This window comes from Lampetra planeri, chromosome 29, assembly GCF_965212315.1.
Source record: "Lampetra planeri chromosome 29, kcLamPlan1.2.h2, whole genome shotgun sequence".
Classification (NCBI taxonomy): Eukaryota; Metazoa; Chordata; class Hyperoartia; order Petromyzontiformes; family Petromyzontidae; genus Lampetra; species Lampetra planeri.
In genome coordinates this window covers 1422358-1442719 of record NC_136135.1, presented here as the reverse complement: position 1 = coordinate 1442719, position 20362 = coordinate 1422358, and the positions used below count along the sequence as shown (strand labels likewise).

General features: G+C 56.6%; 1 protein-coding gene across 1 annotated transcript; it reads left to right on the top strand.

Moving 5' to 3' along the window:
• Nucleotides 1-448: 448 nt before the first annotated feature.
• LOC144728549 (A disintegrin and metalloproteinase with thrombospondin motifs 4-like) lies at nucleotides 449-19086 on the top strand. Its single transcript, XM_078608055.1, has 8 exons — nucleotides 449-2545; nucleotides 4779-4911; nucleotides 7333-7500; nucleotides 10061-10344; nucleotides 11714-11903; nucleotides 14585-14763; nucleotides 15376-15551; nucleotides 16543-19086. The coding sequence occupies exons 1-8, from the start codon at nucleotides 1667-1669 to the stop codon at nucleotides 17438-17440; spliced, it is 2907 nt and encodes a 968-aa protein (XP_078464181.1). The 5' UTR covers nucleotides 449-1666; the 3' UTR covers nucleotides 17441-19086.
• The last annotated feature ends 1276 nt before the right edge of the window (nucleotides 19087-20362 follow it).

Genomic DNA, 20362 nt, shown 5'->3' with positions numbered 1-20362 from the left:
ACTTCCATTACTTTTATTGCCCGTGGCCTTTCTTAGGTAGCACCCTCTTCATCCCAACACCCCATCACCGCCCCCCAAATCCACCTCACCCCCCATCGTCATCACCTCCCAACCCCTCGCTACGACTCCGCCTCCTCGTCACTCATAGCCTCACACAAAGTAAAACATCTCTCAGCGTTCCGGGAAATAATAGGCGTGCGCGCGCGTGAGTGTGTGTGCGTATACGCGGGAGTCGATGTGAGTGTGTTTGTATAATGTGGGTGCATCTACGCGGAGCGGTGGAGCAGTGGTTAGCGCACTCTGCTACGGACCGTACAGATTGTGGTGCTCGCTAAAATACCTTTACCCAACAGTCTGTGCAGGCAATGCGGGGGGGGGGGGTCCTTGTCTTTGTGTGTGACTGTGTGCGTGTGTGACTGTGTGCGTGTGTGACTGTGTGCGTGTGTGACTGTGTGCGTGTGTGACTGTGTGCGTGTGTGGCTGTGTGCGTGGGAGCCGAGTATCCGTTCACAACCAGCAACAGTGGCAATTCTCTGAACCGGTACTGGGCCTCCCCTAGGTCGACTCAGCCTCAAATGAGTACCTGGTGCGGTGTGTAAACATCGCCACTCGGCAGACAAAGGTGGCCGGGCGTGGTGATGGCCACCCACCCCCTCGTGTGTGCCGTAGCGGCCTTCATAGGTGCTGCTCTTTGAACTGCACTTGCACCTACAGTCGACTAAGACCAAACGGATGATCTTCGTCGTTCTATGTCTGAACCCCAAGTTCAAATCCCGCTCACAGCTAACATCGGTCACGGATTTCTGAACAGAAAATTGAGCCTCCCCTAGGTCGGCTCAGCCTGAAATTAGTACCTCGTGCGATGTGTAATCCGTCAGCACTGGGGAGACAAAGGCGACCGGGCGTAGTGCTCGCCGCACCACCCCCTCGTGCGCCGTGCAGTCCTTCATCGGTGCTCGCTAACGGCACTTGCCCCCAACAGTCTGTGAAAGGCTACACGGGGGATCTTTGCCTTTGTGCTCATTATGCGTGTGCGCGTGCGTCTCGAGTGTTTGTATGGGCGTGGGAGTGTGCGTCTCGAGTGTTTGTGTGCATGAGCGAGCGAGTGCGCGCGCGTGCTGAGACGTGCGTATGTGAGTGCGCGCGTGCGCGTCTGTCCGTGAGCCAATAAAAGGACGCAATATCCGACGAACGTCAGAAGTTCGGACGCAGCCCAGACAGATATATATACACGGGCGCGCGGCGTGTAACGCGAGTGCGCCCTCGCTCAGACCAGCTTAGCTGACTCAGCGAGATATCCTCTCCTCCTTCTGCTCCTCTGCTCCTACGGCTCCTTCTCGCTGTGTGCACGAGAGTTTGCGTGGTATTTTTTTTGTTTCCCTTGTTTTTTATATTTATTTCAGAGAACAAGAGAGAGAGAGGGAGAGAATAGAAACCTCACTTATTCCCCCCACTTCGACCACAGTCTCACAAACGCATCGACGCCGCCGCTGCCGCTGCTGCTGCTGCTATTGCTGCTGCCTAAGGGACCAAGAGTCTAGGAAGCCTTTGTAAGCAGAGCAAAGATCGTGCCGCGCTTCTCTGTGTGAAGTCGTTTGAAACGTCGCCGTGCGTCGCTGCCGCCGGGTGCACGTGTTGTTGCAAGGATACGTGCAGGGAGGCGACGATGATGATAACAATGCTCATCGTCTATGCGCTGGGCGCGATCTCACAACGCGCCGCCGCCCATTCCACATTCCCGGACGGCGCCACGGACACCTTCACGCCGGACGTGAAAAACGGCCCCGGCAACCGCGTGCTGGTCTCGTTCCGCGCCTTCGGCAGGGAATTCTCGCTCGATCTGGCGCCCGGCGACATCGGCGATCGCGAGCAGCAGACGAGTCGAGGCGCGGAGGTTCGCCTCTCCCAGCTGCGCTCGTGCGTGCGTCGCGGCGTCGTGGACTCGAGGCCGGACTCCCTCGCCGTGCTCAGCCTCTGCGGCGGAGGCGGCCTGAGGGGTCTCTTCGCCGTGGGGGGAGAACACTTCGAGGTGGCTCCAGTTGAGGGCGGACGAGCAAGCAACGGCAGCGTGCGTCCGCACTCCATCACCAGGACACACGCGTCATTCCAGCTCGCTCCCCACGGCATTCCTCCTCCTGCTGCTGCTGCTACCGTTGCCGCTACCACCGTGAAGACCACAGCCAGAGCCGCGAGGTCCAAGCGCTTCGTGTCGAGGCCACGCTACGTGCAAGTGCTGGCCGTGGCCGACGACACGATGGTGGCCGCGTACGGGGACCGCCTCGAAGAGCACCTCCTCACGGTGCTCAGCGCCGCGGACGGACTGCTGAGGCGCGCCAGCCTCGGCAGCCCCGTGCGTCTCACCTTGGCCAGGGTCGTGGTGGCCTCGGGAGACAAGGCCGGCTCCGGCGACGGACAGACCCGGCTGGAGGTGTCCTCAAACGCGGCGATGGCGCTGCGCGACTTCTGCAAGTGGCAGCTGCAGCTGAACCGCCGCGGGGAGGACCACCCGGAGCGGCACGACACAGCCGTGCTCTTCACGCGCAAGGTGAGGGTGTGAGTCCCGGCCCAGGTGGTGCTCCCCTCTCTCCCTCCCTCCCTCCCTACTCCCCGCCACCTCGGAGTAATGCCCCCATTTAATGATTAGTCTTATCATCATCATCATCATCATCATCGGTAGTCATGGTCAATCCACTGCTGGATGAAGGCCTTCCAAATCAGCCGCTACCTTCTCACGGTTCTGTGATGTCGATGGGTGACATCCCGAAGGCGTCCTGTTTTTTTAATTATCTTTACGTGTTTTGGGGGAAAACCCGCATTGACATTCGTGGGGAAGTATGGTCAACGACTCCGTCCCCCTCCGCCCCCCTGTTGAGTGCGGGTGGCCCCAGTTCGTAAAATAAAACAACGCCCGCTTCGGTGGACGGAGGTGGAGGTGGCTTGTGATGGATGGGACGAGTTCTGCTGGATGGAGGAGGGCAGCTGACCGAGACGGCCGTTGAAGTTGCAGCCAGAGGTCACCGTGGGGGCTTTACCCACCCAGCAGGGACGACACGGCTGAGTCGAGCTTTGACCGGGAATTTTAACTCTTAGCCTTTGTTGCTTGCGAGTCACGGGTCATTCCCTCGACTGCCTCCTTGCGCAGGCTCAGCCTCGAGTTCCACACTGCTGCTGCTGCTGCTCTAAGCCTCGCGCAAAACAAAGACAAAGATACCCCCCCCCCTATAATCTTAACAGGCTCTTTGGGAAAGTGATGTTACTGAGCACCTATGAAGGCGGACATGGCACACGAGGCAGTGGGTGGCCAACACTATGCCCGGCGCCTTTGTCTCCCCGGTGCTAATCGTTACACACGGCACCAGGTGCTCGTTTACAGCCGATTCGAATTTAGGCGACGCCCAGGACCTGCTTCAGATACTCGCCACCGATCGTTGCACCGTGAGCGGGAATCGATCTTCGGGTCGCAGGGTTCAGCGATCACCAATGCGCTACCACTCGCGCACAAAGAGACCCCCCCCCCACGTCGTCAGTGAACCGAGTAATCTGCCTCCGGCGGAGGGTGACGCTCGAGCCCATGGAGAGCAGGTGAAGGGGTGCTGCAAGTGACGACGACGACGACGAGAATAACGCGAGTGATTTACACCCCTCTCGCCCATCCGCTGCTGGAGAAAAGTCGTCGTGGGCCCTCGCTTGACCGCACATCACCAGGCTGCTCAGTGCCTATTTGAGACGGGCTCGGCGGAGGTGGCAGGGTGGGGAGGGGGGGGGGCAGATCCCGTTCAGATATAACTTACCACTGATGTCAGCTGCGGCCGAGAATAGGGGCAGTGCGCTAACCACTGCGCCACCGCTCCACCTCGCCAGTATAATACACCCCATAGTACCTGCAGTGTCAACGTCTAATAATCTCGGGTGCTGTGCGATTACGCCGCGCCAGGCAAACTCCGAGCCTCCAGCGGTCTACGGGTCAAGACACTCCGTAGTGGAATTAATTACTGGTCCAATTAGCGTTGTGCTGTTCTCGGAAGCTAAGCAAGAATTGAACCTGGTTCAGCGCTTGGAGGGGCTTGGAACGGGTTGTGCGAGTCGGCTGCGGGGTGAGTGGGGGCAGCGTTGGAGGCCACAACATCCATCGTTGTACTGCACTTCTCTGTTACAAACGTTTACGATTTCTCCTCCTTATCAACCCGCACTGATTGGCGTACGGATTGGGGAACAAATCACCACACGGACCCGCATGGCGTGAGGTGGGGGAAGGGTTTTGGGCCTCATCATCACCATCATCATCCAGCAGTGGATTGACCAAGGAGCTGAGAGCACGTGTCACGTGCACTCTGACAGGGAGGGCTGATCTGTGGCGATGGTTTGACTGCGGCGTGACTGGTTGGTATATGTTAATGAGCGAACGAATGAATCAATGGGTGCTTTTATGAATGAATGAATAAATAGGAGACAGAACAAAGGTTACTGAATAAATGAAGAAATAAGAGTGTGAAGCGTGCAGTATACACGAACGACTCAACGAACTATAATGAACGAACGAACGATAAAACGAGCAAACGATCTCGTGGGCATATCAATGAATACACCCGAATAATTGAATGAAAGTAATTGAAAATAAAAATTTAAAGTAATGAAAATAATGAATGAAAGTAATGTTAAGGAACGCACCCGCGAGCGATTTGACGGCCGAATTAAACACATTCCCGCACGAATAACACGCGGGGCGAAGGAAATAAAGGAGTGAGTGAAGGAATGACGGAAGGAACGTGCCCTTGCAGGATCTGTGCGGCGCGCAGGGCTGCGAGACGCTGGGCATGGCGGACGTGGGCACCGTGTGCGACCCGGAGCGCAGCTGCGCTGTCGTCGAAGACGACGGCCTTCAGTCGGCCTTCACAGTGACCCACGAACTGGGTTAGACTCCCACCCCTGTCCCCCCTCTCTCTCTCGCTCTTCCTCTCTCTCTCGCTGGCTCGCTCGCTCTCTCGCTACATCTCTTCAACCACCGCCGCAGCTGTGATATCTCCATACCCCCCAGTACGGCTGCTCCATTCTCCACGCACAAAGACCACGATCCCCGTATCATGTTGAACAGACTGTTAGGAGCGAGTGCTGTGAGCGAGCGCCTATGAAGGCCGGCACGTCGCCAGAAGCAGCACATTTGAAGGCCGCTACGGCACACACGAGGGGGTGGGTGGCCAACAGCACGCCCGGTCGCCTTTGTCTCCCCAGTGGCGATGTTTACACACCGCACCAGGTACTCATTTGTGACTGAGTCGACCTCGGGGATGCCCAGTACCGTCTAAGATGATCGTCACCGGTGTTGGCCGTTAGTAGGAATCGAACTCGGTTCGCCGGGTTCGTAGCCCGGCGCGCTAACCGCAACACGACCACTCCCCCACGCACAGACACCAAAGACCAAGGCACACACACACACACACCCCGTAGCTAATCCATCTCCCCCAACCATCCCTCCCTCCCCCCACCCTAACCTCCACACTGACCCTGACTCCCACCGCCCTCTCCCACCGAAAATCACCCGCCCCTCCCCTACTTCAACCCCCACCCCACCACCCCTTCCTTCACCCGGACCCCCCACCCTGACCATGACCCCCAACTCACCCCCGCCCCCCCCCCCCACAATTTAGACGCATTTCCCTTTTGGTGCAAACTTAGATGTTTGATAATCGTCATCAGCCACGACCTGTCCACTGCTGGATGAAGTTCTTCCCAAAGCTGTTGGCAACTCTCACGCTCCTGAGGTGCAACACATCTGTCCGACTCAGGGGTCGGCGACCTGCAGCTCCTGAGCTGCATGCGGCTCTGTGAGGACAGCAGTTTACCATGGGAGTCCAGTTTACCATGAAAGTCCAGTTTACCATGGGAGTCCAGTTTACCATGGGAGTCCAGTTTACCATGGAAGTCTAGTTCACCATGGGATTCCAGTTTACCTTGCGAGTCCAGTTTACCATGAAAGTCCAGTTTACAATGGGAGTCCAGTTCACCATGGGAGTCCAGTTTACCATGGGTTTCCAGTTTACCATGGGAGTCCAGTTTACCATGAAAGTCCAGTTTACCATGGGAGTCCAGTTTACCATGGGAGTCCAGTTTACCATGGAAGTCTAGTTCACCATGGGATTCCAGTTTACCTTGCGAGTCCAGTTTACCATGAAAGTCCAGTTTACAATGGGAGTCCAGTTCACCATGGGAGTCCAGTTTACCATGGGTTTCCAGTTTACCATGGGAGTCCAGTTTTAACCATGAAAGTCCAGTTCACCATGGGCAGGGCTCGGTAACCTGTGTCTTCAGAGCCCCATGTGGCTCATTGAGGACTGTTTGGTGACGTTATTTATTAAGGACCACCTGTCTCGCGCATCGCGGCTCGTGAAATATTGAGGTTTTAATATTTGTTTTTACCAAATTCGAAAAAAATATTGGTGACCCCCCCCCCGCCCTCCTGCTCTGGCTCTTGCACATGTGCCGAGCTCATTTCATCATCTGGTCCATCTCTGCGGTGCCACATCCTGCCGTGCGTGTTCTGTCCTTTGGCTGCCACGCCGTCTTGGGTCTTGGCCGCAGGCTGTCATCCCTTCTGGGGGACGCGCTCCTGATCCGTGTGCTCGCTCGCTCTTCCTGTCTCTCGGTGTAAAGTCCACGCTCGCCTGCCCCCTCTCCCCGCTGTTAATTTCACTTTTCATCTTTCGTTCCATTTTGTTCGTAAATGGCCATCTCCTTACGTCACAAGAGAGAGTTTGGCGTTGATGAGAGAGAGAGAGAGAGAGAAAAAAAGGTCGGTTTATTTATCACGTGTATATTTTCATGGCTTGGTCTCTGATGATATTGGACGCATTCCGAACAATTTGGTCATACGCAAAGTAACATCATGGCACACGGAATAATCCAACCTTCTCCTCCGCTCCACCCCTTCACCCCTTCACCAAAAACTCCCACAGCCCACGCCTCTGCCAAAACTGCATCAGAGCGTTAAAATAAAAAAAAACTGCAAAGAGCATTAATTCTCACATCTTTCTCTCTCCACCACCACCCTGGCTCCCACCTTCCCTTTCCTGTCCACCCACCCACCCCACACCCTTTCCTTCCCCCTTGCCCCACCATTCAATGCCCCACCCCCCACCACACCCCCCCCCCATTACATCGCTCCCTTCCTCCCAGCCTCCAAACTCCATCCGACCTGACCTGGCCAACCGACCCGGGCCACGTCACAGCACCCATTCTGCATTCGGTGCGAGCGACGGTCGCGACAATGAATGTTGACGAGCGGTTTTCTCTCTCTCTCTGCCACCACCAACACCACCACCACCCACCCACCCACAGGTCACGTGCTCGGCATGCCCCACGATGACGCGGCCGCGTGCACCGACAAGTTCGGCCCGGCGCGTGCCAGGCACCTCATGGCGTCCGTGCTCAGCGGCCTCGACTTCGGCTCGCTGTGGTCGCAGTGCAGCGCCGCGTCGCTCATGGACTTCCTGGACGACGGGCAAGGTGAGGCATCCCCCGACCACCCTGTAAACCCCATCTACCCCCCCCCCTTCCCCCACCACTACCAACTCGGCACTGCTGCTGGCCCATTGGAGGCTCTGAGCAGAAATTATTTTTAGTGGACGTTGGCTCACCCATCCGCCCACCCATCCGCACGCTCTTTCAATTGACCGATGCACTCCTCGTGAGATAACAGGCGAAGCGATGGAGACGGATGTAGAGATTTAGTGAGACGATAGAAGAGACGCAAACAAGAGTGAGTTGAACAAGGTTCCACGACTGGAAATTGATGTTAGCCATGACCGGGGAATGAATTCAGGTGGCTGGGTTGGTCGTGCACTTTTCATTCACCAGTCCCCACGGCGTGGGGAGGCCTTCATCCAGCAGTGGAGTGGCGTAAGCGCTGTAGATGTACAATGCATCATCACAATCATAATCGATGAAAGAAATATCCTCATTTTTTATGTATACCACCAGCAGCATCAGCATTATCATCAGTGGCTTCTGTGAAAACTACTGGACGTCTATGAAAAAAGAGCTTTATTGCTCATCGAATTCCTCCAGTCTCAATACAGATTCTGATCAGAAGCATCATCGTCGTGAGTGTGAAGGTTAAAGGAAGGTGTCAATGGGGGATTAAAGGGGGGTGGGGGGGGGTCACTGTGGGATGAGGAGGGAGGGGGCGTTATCAGGGGATGATTGTGGGGGGTGTAGCGGTCAGTGGGAAATTATAATTTTTTCTTGTTTTGCCGCTTTAGCCAGGAGCGCATCACCGAGTGTCTCGACTCTACTCAACTCTCTTCCAGGAGGGCTCTGGCCCAGCTCTCCCAGTAGGGGGCAATGTTGCTGCTCTGTGTTATCCCAATTGCGTAATTTGCGGTCTAATCTTTCAGCATTCGGGTGTTTAGGGCCGATACGAATGCATGTGTGTTGCTTTTTATTCGTGTGATTAGGGGGGGGGGGAGTCCGTGGGGGGATCTAGGGGAGGGGTCATTGTGGGATGACTGGGGAGGGGTTGTGAGGTATGAGGGGAGGGGTTGTGGGATCTGGACTATTGCTTGTCCATGGGCCTTAGCCAAAAGCGCTTCTTGGCAGGACTAGCAGAGCTCCTGCCAACACAGACGCGACGCGGTGTTTACGGAGTAATTTCTTTACCCCAATTTTTTTTTATATATGTGCAGAACATTAGCGAGCCTCGCTCGATTCTTCATTGTATTTATATTTATTTTGCTTGCCAAATGAATGATTGTCCCCTTGGAGAGCTTTAAAGGAGGTTTTTATTTTTCCTCTTCGCGTCTATTATGTCACGCCGCCTTCATGTTCATGACCTATTTTGTTGAAATCTTGAACCTACACCGACTGTACATTGCAACGTGCGCAGGGCCTTGTCTCGATCCACTGCTGGATGAGTGCCTCCCCGATGCCGACCAGTGCCAGTTGGATGAAGGCAGGTAGCATAGATTGTTGAAGCATAGTACAGTACAACAGTGGATTTTGCTGCACTTTTGCCCTCTGCTGGGAGGTTGCCACTTATCTGTCTGGACTCGACCTGACTCAGCTCCGGGAATTCTTGGCGTCTGGGTTCGGTTGGCCATCAAATTGATTTGTACCGAGTTCTGGCGGTGGCATTGTGATGAGTTGTATTGCAGTGGGATGCACAGCTTTGTAAATGGCACCGAGTACTGACCGCGACATATGTCCGGGTTTGGACTACAGCGGAAAAGGTGGCAGCCCTGCACTTCAGAGTGAGAATAAGTATTCATAGAGGAGGAATCCGATGAGCTATGAAGCTATTTTTCAAAGATGTCCAGTAGGGGCAGGTCAAAACGTTACAAGAACAAACAGTACAGAAACATGATTGCAGTGCAAAGTATAGGAAAGATAAGCAAATAACTTCAATATATACAAATACAACTGCACTAGTTTATCTTACCAGCTAAAGCCAACTGAGCCATTCGCTTCTTTTTCAGAAGCGCCACAAATGATCGCTCAACAAAGTGGCTTATAATGTGGAAATGTATCGCAGCAACATCATCCAAATCATCTCAACGCATCTCAAACCTGCCAACCCGAGGCCGCTCCACCGATTCCAACGGCCCAGACGTCAATTCGAAGACCTGACCACACACGCAGCGTCGTGCTGGACTTCCATTACGGTCAACTGCACAGTTTGGGTAGCAGACGTCAAGCTTCCCGCTTCTACGTCTCGTCTTAGGCTCGCCTGGTATGCAGGAGGTCGTGGTTTCGGTCTCGACCCTGACGCCTGCTGTATATTTGGAGTTTGCACGTTCTCTCTCTCCGCGGTCACGTTCATTTTTCTCCGACCCCTCCCTTTCCCCCCACCCCCCTCCACATTTAGAATGAACGTGCGTTTAGATTACTTGACTGCCACGATACATTCCCACACGACGACAAGTCACTTCGTCGAACCATCATTTGTTATATCCGGGTCTCCTTCTGAAATAAAAAGAGCTAGATAGCCCCGTAGGATTTTTGTGTCACCTGGTAACACAAAATTTGTAAACAAACCACCAAAAATGTCTCCTTTGCTCCCACGCCACAGGCGACTGCCTCCTCAACAAACCCCACGCGAGCCAGCGTCTGCCGTCCGTCGCTCCGGGCTCAGTGTACGGCGCGGACCGGGAGTGCCAGCTAGCGTTCGGGCCCCGCTCCCTCGCCTGCCCTGGCATGGACGTGTGCCAGCGGCTGTGGTGCACGGAGGAGCGTGCCGGGCGCTTCGTGTGCCTCACCAAGAACCTGCCCGCGGCCGAGGGCACGCCCTGCGGGCACGCCAGCCAGTGCTTGGAGGGCGCATGCGTGCCCAGCGTCAAGGTCAAGGCCCTTAAGGTGAGGCGCGGGTTCTGCTGCTGGGTTACGAGGAGGCGTGGGAAGGACGCTACAGTGGCTGGGAGATGTGAACTTACTCGCCTGGTATACAGGTTGTGGGTTCAATCCCGACCCTGACGCCTGCTGCTGTATATTTGGAATTTGTATATTCTCTCTCTCCCCGTGGTCACGTGGATTTTTCTCCGGATCCTCCGGTTTTCCCTCCACATTTAGAATCAACATCCACGCTTTCAGAGTATTTGGCTGCTATATATTTCCACGTGATAAGCCACTTCGTTGAGCTATCATTTGTGGCCAGGTCGCATCTGAAAAAGAGCTACATAGCTCAGTGGGCCTTACCTGATAAAATATAAAAACATTTTGTTGAGTTTACAGGTTAGTTTCGACTGGAGTCGCTTTGTTGTCGATTTTTTTCATTTTCCCGTTCTCGGCACGCTGCTAGTCAGGGTGGTCTCCTATCCTAAAGTAAGTAAATACCGCTAAATTAGTCCTTATTAAACAATGTAAGTCCTTAATGGTAGGTTTTTACCCTTTTAACTGTTACAAAACTGACACCTTTATTCAAGGCATCATGTTTGCAATGACCACAACACAAGTAGTCAATAAAGCAAACAAAAAGAAGCAACTCTGATAAGGATAATAATATGCACTGTCCTTGAAGTTGATTGGATTGATCAACTTCAAGGACAGTGCATATTATTATCCTTATCAGAGTTGCTTCTTTTTGTTTGCTTTATTGACTACTTGTGTTGTGGTCATTGCAAACATGATGCCTTGAATAAAGGTGTCAGTTTTGTACCAGTTAAAAGGGTAAAAACCTACCATTATATTTTGCCACTGGTAAAAGAGATCTCATAGTGTAAATGTAAGTCCTTATTAAATAACTTTCACTAACAATAGCAACCTTCCCTACTGCTACTGCATCTGCTGTACAAACATGCACACTGCTAATCGCCACCCCCTGTTGACATCACGTACACGTGACGTGCAGCCACAGCCACGGGGAGAGGGAAACTGGATGTGGTGTGCCGGGCGCGTGAATATTGTGTGGGTCGCCAAGGCGGACAGAGCAGAGGGGATAGGACACGAGGAGGCTCAGTTTGACTGTGGAGGAGCTGTAGCGGAGGGGATGGAACCATACATTCCATCCTGCATCTGTCTGACTGCCTGTCTGTCTGCGTGTGATGATGACGAAGATGGAGATGATGATGATACTGCACTATCCAGGCACACATTCTGTTGATCATCTGAGACGCGGTGCAAAGTGTACACAGTGACACGTGGTGTGACGACGACGACGATGATGACGAACGTCGACGGCGCAGTCGGTCACTGATCGCGACGACGTCTCCCTCTCGTCTCATCGCAGAAGGTGGACGGCCAGTGGGGCGAGTGGGGCGCGTGGAGCGAGTGCTCGCGCTCCTGCGGCGGCGGGGTGCAGCTCTCCTCCAGGGGCTGCGACGCGCCCCAGCCCCGGCACGGCGGCGCCTACTGCGTGGGGCAGCGCGTGCAGTACCGCTCCTGCAGCACCCTCGCCTGCGGGGACGCGCACTCCTCCGGTGAGCCGGGCTACGAGCGGGCGCGCGTGGGAGTGCGTGGGTCATCGAGCGCGCGTGGGAGTGCGTGAGCGACTGAGTACGTGAGTGAGCGATGACGCGTGTGAGTGTCTGTGTGTAGGATTGAGTGCGTGTCCGAGCGCGTGAGCAGTGTGCGCTACGAACTCAGCGAGCCGGGTTCGATTCCCGCTCACGGACAACACCAGTGATAATTATCTGAACCGATCCTGGGGTTCCCCTAGGTCGACTCAGTCACAAATGAGTACTTGGTACGGTGTGTAAACATCGCCACTGGGGAGACAAAGACGGCCGGGCGTGATGTTGGCCACCCACCCCCTCGTGTGCCGTGCCGGCCTTCATAGGTGCTCACTAACAGCCACTGCCCCAACAGTCTGTTAAGGCTATACGGGGGATCTTTGTTGATCTTTGTCTTTGTGTGTGATTGATTGCGTGTGTGAGCGCTACATGACCCAGCTGGGTCACTTATCCCGCATGCCCAGCCACCGCATGCTTAAACAACTTTTGTTCGGCTGGATAGAGGGGGCTCAGCGGGCACGGCATGGGCTAGAGAAGATATGTAGTGATGTGGTATAAGAGGACGTGGAGCGGAGTGGACTTGCCGATGACCGGTCCCAGCGGTGTCAGGATGGGCCTCTATGGAAGAGGCTCGTGAAGGACGCTGCTGGCCAGTTGGAGGCAGTCGCCCTCCAGCAACAACGGACGGCAGACGAGCGACGCTCACAACAATGAGCGGAGCGCCAGGTGGATAAAACACAGCAGTAGGGGGCACAGGTGATGCATAGGCCAATCGTCTCAGTCAGTTGACCCATGGCACCTGGGTCTCTCCCGTGACCTGCCAGCGGGCGTTCGACACTTCGCGTGACCTCAACGTGCGCACAGCCTGGCACAGGCGTCGTGGTGACGTCACCGCCCCTTCGTGGCGAATGGCGGTCGTTGTTGTTGTTGTGTGAGCGAGTGTGCGTGTGGGAGTGCGTGAGTGTGGGTGAGCGAGCGAGTGATTGGGGAGCAGTCGCGTTGTGCTTTGCGCACCGCGATACGAACCCGGCGACACGCGTTCGATTCCCGCTCACAACAAATAACAGTGGCGAATATTTGAACCGGGTTCCGTGGTGTCGCCTCGGTCGACTCAGGCTTAATCGAGTCACCTGGTGCGCTGTGTTAAACATCGGTACTGTGGAGAGAAAGGAGGCCGGGCTTGGTGCTGGCCACCCTTCATAGGTGCTTGCAAACAGCTCTCGTCCCAACCGTCTTTAAGAGGCTCCAGAGGTGATCTTTGCGTTTGTCAGTGAGAGCGTGAAATTACACATTATGACGGGAGGACGGAGAACCGGTGCTCACAACAACGAGCAGGCGGGTAAAACGCAGCGTGGTGGCACATTGGGGGAGCACAGGCAGTCATCTCAATCAATGGACCCACAAAACACCTGGGTCTGTCCCGTGATCTACCTAGCGATGTCACTACCGCTGAGTGTTGAATGTCAGCTGTCGTTGCGTTCATCCATACATAACGCGGCACGGGAAGCTGTGGCCTCATTCGTGTGCATGCACGTTGATCGGAGGCGCGTGCGTGGATACAAAACGAGGCGAGTTGACGCCACATCCGCTACAACTTGGCGACGTGGCCACGCGTCGCCCCGGCAGCCACTGCAGCTTCCAAAAGCGAATTATTGAGTCGAAATGTAACCCCCCCCACACCCCCCCCCCTCCCGCGCAGAGTCAATCATTTATCCCGGCTGCAGCATCGACCTGCGAAGGAGGCGGCCCTGACAATAGTTGGGATTTCAGGGCCGCTCGCTCGCAGCGGCTTTAACAGCGCCACAGCTTCTGGCTCGGTTCCACCCTCCCCCCCCGCGACTCCAGGAGCCCAAACCTCGTTGCACGCTCGTGCCCCCTTCGTCGATTTCGAATTGGCGAGTGGTGACGTTTGCGCGTTACTCTGCGGCAGGAAGGGGCCTGAGGTTTGATTCCCGGCGCTTTTGCAGCAAGGGTCCGGTGCACCACGCAGAGATTTGTGAAACTCCCAAATCCCCACCCCTCACCCCCCCGATAGAGCGTCGAGGATGTGGCCAGGAGACGGCGGTAGAGCAAAGCGGGGGCGGTGAATCCGTCCGAGTGGAGCTTTGACAGGTGGAGAGTCGAAATCAGCTCGTGAGCTGCGGCGAGACGGTTCCTGGCACCGCGAGTCTGCAAGCCATCGCGCCGCCTTGGGGGGGGGGGGGGGTGGGAGTGGCGTCCTTTATCCAGCGGTAGATAGATAACAGCTGACGATCATGCTGATGTGCAGAAGATGAACTTGCGACAGTTTCTAACAACCTCCCTCCCCTACCTCCCTCCCTCCCCTCCCTACCTTCCTCCCTCGCTCCCTACCTCCCTACCTCCCTCGCTCCCTCCCTCGCTCTCTACCTCCCTCCCTCCCTCCCCTCCCTACCTTCCTCCCTCGCTCCCTACCTCCCTCCCCTCTCTCCCTCGCTCCCTACCTCCCTCCCTCCCTCCCCTCCCTACCTTCCTCCCTCGCTCCCTACCTCCCTACCTCCCTCGCTCCCTCCCTCGCTCCCCTCCCTCCCTCGCTCCCTACCTCCCTACCTCCCTCCCTCCCTCCCCTCCCTCCCTCCCCTCCCTCCCTCGCTCCCTACCTCCCTCGCTCCCTCCCCTCCCTCCCACAGCGCTGCGCTATCGCGAAGAGCAGTGCGCGGCCCACAACGCGCGGCACCTGGGCCTGCCGGGCCTGGGCGACGGCGGCGCGGAGTGGCTGCCCAAGTACGCGGGCGTGGCCGCCAAGGACCGCTGCAAGCTCACGTGCCGGGCGCGCTCCTCCGCCTTCTACGCAGTGCTGGCGCACAGGGTACGGGGCACGATGGTTACCCTGGCACACCGCTGGTTATCCTGGTTACCCTGACACACCACTGGTTACCCTGGTTACCCCGGCACACCGCTGGTTGGTTACCCCGGCACAGCGCTGGTTACCATGGCACACCGCTGGTTACCATGGCACACCGCTGGTTACCCTGTCACACCGCTGGTTACCATGGCACACCACTGGTTACCCTGGCACACCGCTGGTTGGTTACCCTGGCACAGCGCTGGTTGGTTACCCTGGCACAGCGCTGGTTACCCTGGCACAGCGCTGGTTGGTTACCCTGGCACAGCGCTGGTTACCCTGGCACAGCGCTGGTGAGTTACCCTGGTACACCACTGGTTACCCTGGTTCACCACTGGTTACCCTGTCACACGCTGGTTACCCTGGCACACCGCTGGTTAGTTAACCTGGCATGCTGGCTACCCTGGCACCGCCGCTGCCGTATCTGCTGATGATAATGAAAACGATGCCGCTGGTGCGGTTCACGTGGCCCGACGACGCCGCCGATGAAAACGTCGGCGACGCCGATTTTGCCGACTGCTGACTGACGCTGGTCCCCCCCCGCCCCCCCCCCCCTTCACTGTGGTCGCCGTGCAGGTGGCGGACGGCACGGAGTGCGGGCCGGGCGTGCAGGGGGTTTGCGTGCGCGGGCGCTGCGTGCCCACCGGCTGCGACCGCGTCATCGGGTCGCGCTTGCGCTTCGATCGGTGTGCCCGCTGCGGAGGGGACGGCTCCACGTGCCGTCGCGTCTCCGGATCCTTCTCCCCGAAACGGTAACCTGGGGGCAGGGGAGGGGGTGGGGATTGGTGGGGCTGGAGGGGGAGGGGTGCGGAGGGGCGAGCATGGTAGTGGTGGAGGGGGGGGGGGCAGCCGTCAAGTCGTGATGAACAGTGACGGAATCATCATCATAGTTGTCAACAGCGATATCGATATTTTCAGCTTGAGCAGCTCCTGCAGCATTAGCAGCAGCAACATTGTCGAACTCATTATCCTAATAATGATCAATAACATCATTGTGACAATTATCAATTGCACCATCATCATTAACAGCGGCAGTATGATCACCGACATCATCAGGTAAACTTGAATCACCGTCATCAGCGACAGCGTCATCCACACCACATTGTCACTGGGCACACTTCGCACCACGTGAACACGTCACCCAGCGTCCGCCCGACGTCGCACAATCGCATCTCAGATGCTCAACATAATTTGAGCGTGGATAGTGCAGTGTCATCATCATCTCCATCATCATCAGCAGCAGCAGCAGCACGATTTACAAAAATTGTCACAGAGTCACGAGCACCTCCACTCTATTCCCATCTCTACCCTGCACACCACCTCGACCGCATCGCCTGACCCTTCACATCTAACGCCCCACCAACTCTCGTGCCTCACAGCCAGAAAGGGTCTCAGTTTGATTCCCCACTTGGGCCCCTGTGTGGAGCTTGTCTATCCCTCTCTGTGTCCTCTGGAATCTCTCTCTCTCCTCCAGTATCTTAAAAAAATTTCAAAACATCCTCAGAATGTCACAAAAATTAACCAAAATGACCCAAAGTAAGGCCCTCCTGTAGAATGAGCGCTACGACTCAGTGTGGCTTCCCAATACCAAAATCCAATTATTATATCTACATATTATTTTAATTTTATCAAACGTTCAAATTGTTCACGCGTACAGTGCTTAGTGATCTTTCAACGAAAGCTTCCTCGTAAGTAAAACAAAAACTGAACGCGCGTGTAAACACGTTTGTAATTGCCGCACAGGTTTGGCTACACGGACGTGCTGACGGTGCCGGCCGGCACCACGAGCCTCAAGGTTTGGCGCAAGGCGGAGCGCGACGCGCGCGCCTACCTGGCGCTGCGCGACTCCCGCGGCGAGCCGCTGCTCAACGGCGCCTTCACCGTGGCTCCGAGCCGCACGCTCGTGCAGGCCGGCGGCGGCGTCGCGCTGCTCTACAGCGGCTGGGCGGCGCGCGGCGAGAACCTGCGGCTGATGGAGCCCGGCGCCGCCTTGCGCGAGCCGCTCACCGTGCAGGTGCTGCTCACGAACCCCGGCGCGTCGGTGCGCGTCCGCTACGAGTACCACGTGCCCAAGGCGGCGGCGTCTTCGGCGTCGTCGTCGCGAGGGCGGGCGCCGAGCAGCGACGACGATGGGGAGGAACAGAGCAACGAGATCGACGCCGCGCCGCGGGCGACGTTTGGGGCGGCCGCCAATGCCAAGCGCGGCGACGACGCCGACGCGGCGCGAGCGGCCAAGGCGAAGACCCTGAAGCAGCAGGGTGCCACGCTGGTGCGGCACGCCAAGAGCCGCTCAGAGACGGCGCCGGCAGTCGCGGCCGACGCCGGAAGCTCGAACCGCGTGGCGGAGCCGAGAGACGGGGCGAGGCCCGCGGACGCCGAAGCTCGCGACCCCCGGGCCCGCGGGGACCGCGACGCCGAGAGGCCACGCCGCGCCGGAGCGGAAGAAGCCGTCGCCGAATCGTCCGGCCGATGGGTGGCCGGGCCGTGGCGCTCGTGCACGCGGCAGTGCGGCGGGTGGCAGAGGAGGGACGTGCGGTGCGTGGGGGCGGGCGGGGTGGGGGCGGCCCAGGGGCTCTGTTCCCCCAGGGTGCGCCCCTCGGCGTTCCGGGCCTGCTTGACGCAGTCCTGCCCCTCCGTGTAGGCCGCCGGGCGCCGTTCGGCCACGGGGTCGTTGGCGTTACCGGAGCGGTGGCGGCCGTGGCGATGGCAGATTGGCGAGCGGCGGTGTGAGACCTGCAGAGTGGAGCAGTATCACCGCAGTCCCCTAAGGCTGCTGCTGCTGCTGTTGATGATGATTAATAATGATACCACGAGGCTGTGAATCCTAAAGCGACGCACACACGCACGTCGCACGTGCGTCGTGTTTACTAGGTGATTGGGGGGGGGGGGGGTGTTTAATGGGTTACCAGACAACAGGCAGGGCCCTGGCTCTAATTTTGTTTCGGGGAGAAGCGAGGGGCACCTTTCTGGATTCGAGTTCACGTTCTGCCAACACTGATCATAGGTCAAAGTTGACGACGCCGACGATGATGTTGATGATGCTGCTTCATACGATGCAACTACACAACGAGAGCAATTATGTCGACTGCGCGCGCCTGTGTGATGGCCACATCTGTCAGACTGCCGCAACACGAAGATGTGAGGGGCGCAGATTAATTTCTCGATGGATATTTTCCGTGTCGCTGGTAGACTGGAGTCGGTTACACGTGGCTGAGTTAGCCACAGCTATTGGCAAGAAGATGGGATACTGGACATGCTGTGCCTATGACGGAAACGAAGCCCTGTGCACGAGTGGTCACGCTTATTTTGTTTTCTGCTCAACACGACAACGCCCAACGGCGGCATATTGGACGCGTGGCCACGACGACCGATGGGTGACGACAAACGGCGCTCGTACCACGTGGTGCTCGCCGAGCTCCGCGTGCCGGGAGCTCCCTCAGGTAAAAGAAGCTCCCGGGCGCCTGGAGCGAAACGTCGGACGTCGTGCCGAAGAACGCCGCGGCACGACCCCCCTGCGCGGTGGGGTTGGAGGCCGTCACGGTTGAGAGATGCGACGATGGCAAGAGAGCAGTGGAGAGAGACTGCGAGGAGATACGGTGAAGGAAACAGCCATGACCCAACGGCCCACGAGGCCAAGGGACTCGAAGACGTCACGTGCGCGTGCGTGCGTGTTGACATTATTTCGCACAGTACGTAGCCAGCCGTGCTTCAACACGAGGTGCGGGGGGTAAAGAGTGAAACCAGGACAATGCACAAGCGGTAAACGCAACGCAGAGCGACTCGTCGCCTCGCGTGGAGGCTCGGGACCCACGCGGCGAACACAACAACAATCCGCTCCGGACCTCTCCTGGACCACCGGTGATCTGGAAGTCTCCGGACGAGCCAGCACTGGCTCCTCCAGCGCACTTTTATTTTTTTTTGCTAATCGTGTGTCTGTTGTTAGTTGTTGTTGTTGTTGTTTTCGTGGAGCAAATGAATGAATAATTATTAAGAATATTTTTTGCAATTAATAATAATGTTATTTTTTTATTATTTCGCCACAGCTATGCTAGGATGCGCTGCGCGCATGCGAGTTTGGCGTGTGCTTGTTACGCGGAACGCGCAGGAAGTGTGGACGCGCAGAGCGGCTGACGAGGTGCAGGGTCACGCGATGACGAAGGGCGGGGGGGGGTATGATGACTACGAAGACGACGACGATGATGACGACGATGACGATGCTTCGGCGTGTAATGATGCGTTGTTGGTTCGTCGATTAAAAAAAAATCACTCGCAACACCTTTTCACGGAGCCCCGCGTGTAAGGATCGATCGTTTTTCACTTATTTGTTTGTGTGCGGGGCATGCGATGGGTTCACATGAAAGCCCGGGGCGACTGGAGGTGCCTCATTCGTCGCGATGTGAAACACGGGAATTGATTCTTGAATCGGATTTGCGATAATCCAATAACGGGGGAAGGTGAATCATCACGCGCTTGACGGCGGCGACGTTGATAACCAGAGGCAAGATCAACCAATGTCTGCTCTGGCCCACGGACTCTATAGGAATAGGAACCACTCTAAAAAGTGCCGGTCATATCTTTTCTTAGACTGCAGGAGGAATCCGATGAGCCATGAAGCTCTTTGTGCACACGTGTCCAGTCGGGGCGGACGAGTAAGTAACAGATTGGTGTTTCATACACACCGCCTGCCATTCCCACCACACCGCTTGCCACTGCTGTTAGCCGGAGGGGTGGGCAATGGGAATTCAGGTCGCCGGGTTCAGAGTGGAGCGCGCCAACCGCCGTGCCACCGCTCCTCTCTTACCCCGAGCGCACCGTGTGTTGTATTATTATCGTCGCTATCGGGCTCCGCCAGCAGGCGTGCTCGCGAATCGACAAGGGGATGGATAAGAGGCGCTGTGGAGACGTGGGGGGGGGAGGGGGGATGTAGTACGAGCGACGTCACGGAATGGGCTGACGCTTGACTCGTATTCACTGGCCATCGATAGCTCAACTCCTCAACCTGCAGGGAGTTTTACATATCGTCGTGGTGATGCTCATCATCATCATCATCGACCGTGATCAATCTACTGCTGGATGATAACCTCCGCAAGCTTTCGCCGTCGCTTACAGTCCTGCAAATTGCAAACAATCCACTCACGGCTGACACCATCGCTCCATCTCCACGGTGGGGGAGGTGCTCCTCTGCGAGTTTTCTCTCCTTTGGCTGACACTCCATCATTAGTCTCGGCCACCGGCAATCAAGCACACACACACATGCCTGTCTCAACAGTCAACAAGATCTCTCTCAACTTCCCTACTCTCTCGAATCCACGTGCTCCTCTGCGGGTCTATTTAGTGCAACTCCCCAAGCGGGCAACATCCTCTTTTCAACGCACCAAGTTGACGGGCACGCTACAAAGTTACCTTCAAACTGTACGCAGGGAAGCCTCACCGAGTCTCAAGACTTGCTTTAGGAGGGTCCTGCTACCTTGACATGTTTGGCCAACTCCTTTTTTTATTAATTAAAGGGCAGTGGATTGCCCCGGGGAACTCCACCACGCATATGATGAGATGAATACTGAAA

Excerpts from the sequence above, each read along its gene's own strand:
- LOC144728549 (XM_078608055.1), top strand. The coding sequence starts at position 1,667 with ATGATGATAACAATGCTCATCGTCTATGCGCTGGGCGCGATCTCACAA. Across the intron at positions 4,912-7,332 it reads CACAGTGACCCACGAACTGG|GTCACGTGCTCGGCATGCCC; the intron begins GTTAGACTCCCA and ends ACCCACCCACAG. Across the intron at positions 14,764-15,375 it reads ACGCAGTGCTGGCGCACAGG|GTGGCGGACGGCACGGAGTG; the intron begins GTACGGGGCACG and ends GTCGCCGTGCAG.